The 8132-nt window shown below is 47.1% G+C and overlaps 1 protein-coding gene across 1 annotated transcript; it reads left to right on the top strand.

Annotated features, from left to right (window-relative positions):
- The first annotated feature begins 6462 nt into the window (after positions 1 to 6462).
- LOC141060840 (olfactory receptor 5AP2-like) lies at positions 6463 to 7407 on the top strand. The gene has a single exon (XM_073557216.1). It carries the CDS (start codon positions 6463 to 6465, stop codon positions 7405 to 7407), a length of 945 nt encoding a protein of 314 aa, XP_073413317.1.
- The last annotated feature ends 725 nt before the right edge of the window (positions 7408 to 8132 follow it).

Below are 8132 nucleotides of genomic sequence, written 5' to 3'. Positions count from 1 at the left end.
TTCACATACCATGCCTGGATTATCAAGTGAAATGGTGAATTACCCAGGCCAAGATGAATCTGACATGGAGTGCACTGATGCACAGCCGCTGATGGATGATTCTGCTGGTACATTCACTCAGAGCACTACATTGTCCTCGCAGTGTACAGAGCCAGATTCTGACCCTGATGAGACTCAGGTGCCCCTTCCCGCACACTATACCACCATACACGGTGACACAGAGGAAGGTGCACATGACATAGAAGAGGAGGTGATGGATGACCCAGTTGTTGACCCAGATTGGCATCCATTGGGGGAAGAGGGTGCTGCTTCCAATAGCTCAGATGAGGAGCATCCACAGCAGACATCGACATCGCAACAGCTGTTATCTGGCAGGCCCGGAGCACTCCAAAGACAGGTTCCAAACATCAAAAGAGTTGCTGGACAGCTTGTCCAGAGGGTCAAAAGATCACAGCGTGCTAGGCCGCAAAATGTCTGCCAAAGTAGGAAGAGTGCAGTGTGGCACTTTTTTGAACAAAATCCTCATGATCAGGCCAAGGTTATCTGTAAGAAGTGCGCAAAGACCTTTAGCCGAGGGAAAAATCTGAAAAATTTGAATACCAGTTGCATGCTTAGACATTTAACCAGCATGCACTTGCAAGCGTGGACACAACACCAAACCTCAAGTGCCACTTGTGCAACTGATCACAACGAAGGTAGTCAGCAACGCTACATTGTTTCCCCCACTGTAAGCCCACCGGTTAGCACAGCAGCAAATGTTGAGGTGTCGTTGCAAGGCCACAGCAGTCAGGGAATCCCACTGTTATATCAACGAAAGACTGATTCTAGGCCATCAGAAAGAACACCAACTCCATCACCATCATCAACCCTCTCTCAGTCCGCCCTGTCCACCGCTACTTCCACCATATGCAGCTCTCAAGTCCAGCTCACCCTCCCAGACACTATGAGTAGGTCAAGAAAGTACTCAGTCTCTCATCCGCGTACACTGGGTTTGAACGCCCACATTGCCAAACTAATCTCGTTTGAGATGATGCCCTTTCGGTTGGTGGAAAGCACAGCTTTCCGCGAACTCATGGCCTATGCAGTACCACGCTATGACCTACCCAGTCGCCACTTCTTCTCTCGCAAAGCCATCCCAGCCCTCCACCATCATGTGAAAGACCGCATTGTCCATGCACTCAAGCAGTCAGTGAGCGGAAAGGTGCACCTCACAACTGATGCATGGTCCAGTCGGCATGGCCAGGGCCGTTACGTGTCCATCACTGCGCACTGGGTTAATGTGGTGGATGCAGGGTCCACAGGGGACAGCGGTGGTGGGACAGTGCTGCCTAGCCCACGGTATAGGAAACAGTTGGCTGTAGGCGTTCGACCCTCCTCCTCCTCCTCCAGAAGCGAAAGCTCGTCCACAGAGCGCAGTCGTACGAGCACTCCATCTGCAGCTGCCACTGTTGCACACGATGTGTCCCCCTATCGAGCAGCTAGTGGAAAGCGTCAGCAGGCTGTGTTGTAGATGATGTGTTTGGGCAACAGACACACCGCCGAGGTGCTGGCCGAGTACTTGAAGCGACAAACTGAGTCATGGCTGGGCAGTGTACATCTTGAGGCAGGCAAGGTATTTAGTGATAACGGCCGTAATTTTGTGGCAGCCATAGCCCTTTCAAAACTCAGCCACATACCTTGCTTGGCTCACACCTTGAACCTGGTGGTGCAGTGCTTCCTCAAAAATTATCCGGAGTTAACAGCCCTGCTCCAGAAGGTGCGAAGACTGTGAGCGCACATCCGCCGGTCGCCTGTACACTCCGTTCGTATGCAGAAGCTGCAGCGATTGCTCCACCTTCCCAACCACCACCTCATTATCGACATTGCAACAAGGTGGAACTCCACCCTGCACATGGTGGAGTGGCTGTGCGAGCAGAGGCAGGCCATAATGCATTTGTGGGAGGATACACGGCCAGGCACTTTGAGAGCAGACATGGAGTTGACAGGTGTGCAGTGGTCGAAGCTGAAAGACCTCTGTAAAGTCCTTCAGTGTTTTGAGGAATGCACACGGCTGGTAAGCGCAGACGACGCCATCCTAAGCATGAGCATCCCACTTATGCGTCTGCTCATGCAAACTTTGACGCACCTTAAGGAGCAGGCTTCTGCAGCCAATGTTGATGAGGAGGAAGAGGAGGAGGGAATCCTTGATGACATTCAGCCATTGTCTGCTCAGGGACCTCTCCTGGACGAGGTGGAGGAAGAAGAGGAGGAGGAGGATGATGGGGATGATTACTTAGGGGAGGAGGATGCATCTCGTGGGGCAAGTGAAAATGTTGGCATGGCAAGGTCTGGTACAGGGTTTGTGCGTGACTGGAGGGATGTGGATTTGCCAGAAAGTGCTCCTACAACCAGCACTCGCAGTGCATCATTGACACCGGGAACATTGGCCCACATGTCAGATTATGCCTTGCAGATCCTAAAAAGGGACCCCTGCATTGCCAAAATGATGAACGATGACGACTACTGGTTGGCCAGCATCCTGGATCCACGCTATAAAGGCAAATTACAAAACATCATGCCACAGGAGAACCTTGACCTAATATTGGCTAATAAACAAGCAACTCTGTTAAATCGGTTGCTTGAGGCATTCCCAGCACACAGCAGCGGTGATGGTTCTCACACGAGCCGTACGGGCCGGGGTCAGCTTGGCAGAGGTGTTCGTGGTGCACACAGCAGAAGTGGCGTTGGAGACAGGAGTTTCATGACAATGTTGTGGACTGATTTTTCAAGTACCGCTAACACAACTGGTAATACTGCATCGATGGAAAGTGACAGGAGACAGCAGTTGTCAACTATGGTTACAAACTACTTTTCCTCCCATATCGATGTTCTCCCACACAGGTCATTCCCCTTTGACTATTGGGCCGCTAAACTGGACACCTGGCCTGAATTGGCACAATATGCCTTACAGGAGCTCGCTTGCCCAGCTGCAAGTGTGCTATCGGAAAGAGTCTTCAGTGCAGCTGGATCAATCCTGACAGAAAAAAGGACCCTTCTGTTAACCCAAAATGTGGATGATCTAACCTTCATTAAAATGAACCACGCATGGGGTTCCAAGGATTTTGTCCCACCTTCCCCTGATGACACATAGGGTGACAGAAAAATGGCTTGCTTTGGTCCACCTCTTCCTGGGACTTGACCTATTTCACCTTTTGCATCAGCTGAATGTCCAACATCAACATATGCCACTTTCTAAAACTCCCTAACTGTGCTGCCTCCCCCCCCCATGGCCGGGGTCACCACCTAGCGCACGACACCGTGCGAGTGCCGTTGCCCTGGACAGGTGGGTAGGCCGACTCTTGGGCGCGGCCACTGGCACAGGGTCCCTCATAGTGCAATCAAGTGTCTCTGACGGTGGTGGTGCACACCCGCCGTCAGACACACCGCCGTACTATGAGGGGCCCAGTGCCAGTAACGACGCCCACGAGTGGGCCCCCCTTGCTTGGGCAGGGCCCCAGCATTTGCAATCTTTACCTCTCCCTGCTCCTCCGCTGTGTAGTCTGGGCCGTCAAATCCATACTGTGCCTGACACCGTTTGAGCCTGCCTCCTGATGTATAGACATATATTTTGAATGTGTACGCTATCCATACATGTTATCTGGGGATACGGTACCCTTTCTAACCTTTGTGCAATCACGTGCAATCCATACTGGGCCTAACACCGTCTGAGCCTGCCTCCTGATGTATAGACATATATTTTGAATGTGTATGCTATCCATACATGTTATCTGGGGATACGGTACCCTTTCTAACCTTTGTGCAATCACGTGCAATCCATACTGGGCCTAACACCGTCTGAGCCTGCCTCCTGATGTATAGACATATATTTTGAATGTGTACGCTATCCATACATGTTATCTGGGGATACGGTACCCTTTCTAACCTTTGTGCAATCACGTGCAATCCATACTGGGCCTAACACCGTCTGAGCCTGCCTCCTGATGTATAGACATATATTTTGAATGTGTACGCTATCCATACATGTTATCTGGGGATACGGTACCCTTTCTAACCTTTGTGCAATCACGTGCAATCCATACTGGGCCTAACACCGTCTGAGCCTGCCTCCTGATGTATAGACATATATTTTGAATGTGTACGCTATCCATACATGTTATCTGTGGATACGGTACCCTTTCTCACCTTTGTGCAATCACGTGTAATCCATACTGGGCGTGAGAACGGCTGGCGAGCTGTTAAGCAAGCTACAGCACCTGTGGTTTGCATACGTAAGTTTTTCATTTTTTCAGGAATGACGGTTAGGCCTAATTCCGGAACTGCGGTTGACCTGCACTTACTGGGAAATCATTGTTCGCGGGTAATAATTGTAATCAGTGATCCCCATCACTAACGTTGTTCAGCGGGTTATCTGCACCTGTAAGCGACAAACGCTGGCCTTTTCAGTGTAGCGCACATGCAGCCACGGACATGTAAGGGCATGACACACCAGTTATTGGCCAATCTCATGTGCCAGAGCCTCACGTGTCCCTCTAGTAAGCCGGACTCAGACCGCGGGGCATGACGGAGTCTCGTTCGCTAACGGAATTAAGCTTGCAATGTGTGCATCTGTTCTGTAGCTGGCATGGTTGAGGTTTCCCAGGTGGAGTCGAATTTAACCGTAGGCTCCACTCCTGGTGGTGCCCTTCTGGACATTCCTTTAAGGTTCAGCTTTGCAACCATACTGCCCACGTAAAACAAACACTTTGCCTTCATGAACGCTGTTTGGAGGGTCATGACTCGTGGGAATAACGCCGCCCAATCAGTTAACCTGCTAGAGAGATCGTTCGTTGCTCCCAAGCATGACATCACACTCCCTAGGAAGAAGGTAATGCCACTCTGGCGACCGTACTCCTGGGGGCGACACAAGTGCACTGATGCCCAGCCACTGCTCGATGAATCTGCTGGTACATTGACCCAGACCACTACATTCCCCTTGCACGCTACACGGCCTGAATCTGACCCTGATGAAACTCAGGTTACCCTTCCCATATACAGTTCCATCTTACACGGTGACAAAGAGGAAGCTGCAGATGAAAGTGCAGGTTCGGCCCACCCGCCATCAGACACACCACCGTACTATCAGGGGCCCTGTGCCAGTGCCGTCGCCAACGAGTGGGCCCCCCCTGCTTGCTCAGGATCACAGCACTTGCAAAGTTGAAATACTGTGCAGTGAGATGGAAGATGGGGACGACGAGGAGTCCAGACTAGTACAGGGATTCCCTAGCGAGGAGACTTATTTGATTGTTTTCAATGTTGGGACAGCAATTTTTGGGGAGCACTATACTCTGGAGAATGATAGATGGGGCCCACCATACACTGGAACATTCCAAAGGTGGACATCAGACACTGGAGCTGCATTTACAGGGCCCATTATACACTAGAGCATTAGAAATGGGGCCCATTATGTTTGGAGCATTATTTGGGCCCATAAGACAGTGGAGCTTCATCCATGGGGACCAACATATACTGTAGCATTATGTGGAGCTCATCATATACTGTTTCAAACATTATATGGGACCAATGATTCTGTATGGAGAAATAGATGGGCCTCGTCATGAGATGTAAAAAGTGAAGTATTTTTCATTGTACTATACCGCTATTTCTCTGCCGTATCGGAGCATGATGAGTTGTGGTATGTGTTAAAGGGGCGCTCTTTCGCCCATGGCACATGAAAACCTGGAGCCAGCCCTCCCCCCCCACAACTGTAGCCAAATAACCCCCATTTTTCAGTGCGTAACTTGTATTATGAAGTTAATTAAGGTTGACAAGCTTAAGTAAGAAGAATTGATGCTTTTGGCATTCAAATGGGCACTGTTGGTGTGTTTCCTGTCCTCCTCTCACTGCCGACTTTTATTCCCCATTGACTTACATTGGGTTTCGTGTTTCGGTACGACCCCGACTTTTCCCTATAATCGGACGATCTTGCTCGACCCGACTTTTGGAAAAGTCGGGTTTCACGAAACGAAATGCGACCCTAAAAAAACAAAAGTCGCTCAACTCTACTCAACACTAGTAATGATCCATGTATTGACCACCATTGTACAATATATGATAATCCACAAGATGTCAAGATATGATAATCCACAAGTTGCAGGGCATTATGGGTCATACAAAAAGACATTAGTCACTTTTCTTAAGCTTCAGTAGTGTGAGAAATTGTGCTAGGCAAGTTTTTTTTTGCAAACTTCATATCAAATATCAAATCTCTAAAGTGTTTGAATGTGGCGGAAATGGTGAATTTCAGAATATTTGGAGTCAAACTCGGTCCTTCCTGGATCGATCTGCTCATCTCTATACTATAGACATATGATAAGCCATTAAAAACGAATTTTTGCATGACATTTTCAGTTCTATAATAAAATGAGTCGATGGTAGATGTCTGAGTTGAACTATAATTCTCTTTAATTCTTGTTTAGATTCCTAATGGACATTATGAACCACACGGATTTTGCACAGTTCATTTTGATAGGATTAACCAAGGACCCTGGCCTTCAATTAATATTATTTATTCTATTTTTAATTGTTTATGCCTGTTCCTTCTTGAGTAACCTTTGTTTGATGCTTTTAATAGTGATGGACCATCATCTTCATGCTCCCATGTATTTTTTACTTAGTCATTTGTCTTTTGTAGACCTTTGTTATTCTTCGACTATTACCCCCAAAATGCTGGCAGATTTTACCTTGGAGTCAAAGTCTATTTCATCCTTGGGTTGTGCCACTCAAATGTTTGCTTTTTCTATGTTTGCCACGTCCGAGAGCTTCTTGGTCACTTGCATGGCATATGATCGTTACGTAGCAATTTGCCAACCACTTGCCTATCATAGCATTATGAACAAGTCTATGTGCTGGGCTTTGGTATCCGGAACTTACTTTAGCAGCTTCTTGGCATCCATCACTCATACCATTACTGTTTTTAAATTCCCTCTATGTGGTTCCAATGAAATAAATCACTTCTATTGTGACATCCCGCCACTTTTGAAGCTGGCATGTTTCTATGCTCACATCCGAAAACTTGTTGTCTTTTCTATGGCTCTCGTAATGGGGGTTGTTTCCTTTTTTGTCATTCTCATGTCCTATGTGTTAATAATATATAATATTTTAGGAATTCATTCAGCGGAAGGACGACACAAAGCATTTTCCACCTGCGCCTCCCACCTTATCGTTGTTATCTCATTCTATAGCACTGTATTTGGAATTTATTTTCGTCCAAGCTTAGGGTTAAACTTAGGCGGTATTGACAAGGTTTTCTCCATATTTTACACCGTGGCTTCACCATTATTGAACCCTCTCATCTACAGTTTTAAAAATGCAGAAGTTAAAAGAGCAGTGAAAAATGTTTTAGCTGTTAAAGTTTTATCACACAATTAGGCCTTTTTTCCAGAGTTCAGTAAACTTATTTTTAAAGAATGGTATATTGTATGTATCTATAGATAATGGTAATGATCACAGTACATTGAAACTGCAACATCAGGAAGGAAGTGTCATGGAATTATGGAAGTCACAGGATGAATAGTGTGGTACAGTAAAGGGTGTTTTACTGGATGGGAGATATGTTTCTCCCAGCAGATTAATGTTTGACCGGGTTTTTCCCTAAATACAGGACCTGCAATGATGTCAGGGTCACGGGATCAGCCCATGTGATGTCTATCTCACTGGTGGGAGGGGTTGGGCCCTATGTAATGGAGGTTGGTAATTGTCACAGGGTGGGTGTGTTTCTGGAAGCTACAGGAACTTGTGTGGACTCAGCCTGAAACTTGTATACAGGATTCCCGTGCTGCAGGACCTGGCAGCCGCTTAGTTACACCTGTCCCGTGCAAGGGGTGAGTCTGGGACCAGTGCTTCTCCAAGCTGTACTATGTGTTTGGTTTTCCTTATGTTTTGGATGACTTAGGATGACTAAAAAGATTCCCCGGAGGTTCTTGGACTGTTTTTTGAGCATTTTCCGGTAAGAAATAAATAATCTGAAAATTGGCTCAAAAGAGACTACAAAAAACGCTCAGTAGACAACCCTTAAAAAACTTGTGAAAACATAAAACAAATGAAATAATGAAAAAATAAAATCTATTTACATACTGCTTTAGAAAACAGTGGAA

This window comes from Dendrobates tinctorius, unplaced genomic scaffold (genome assembly GCF_039654945.1).
Source record: "Dendrobates tinctorius isolate UK_male_01 unplaced genomic scaffold, ASM3965494v1 ptg000245l, whole genome shotgun sequence".
Lineage (NCBI taxonomy): Eukaryota > Metazoa > Chordata > Amphibia > Anura > Dendrobatidae > Dendrobates > Dendrobates tinctorius.
This window is presented reverse-complemented; position numbering and strand designations above follow the sequence as displayed.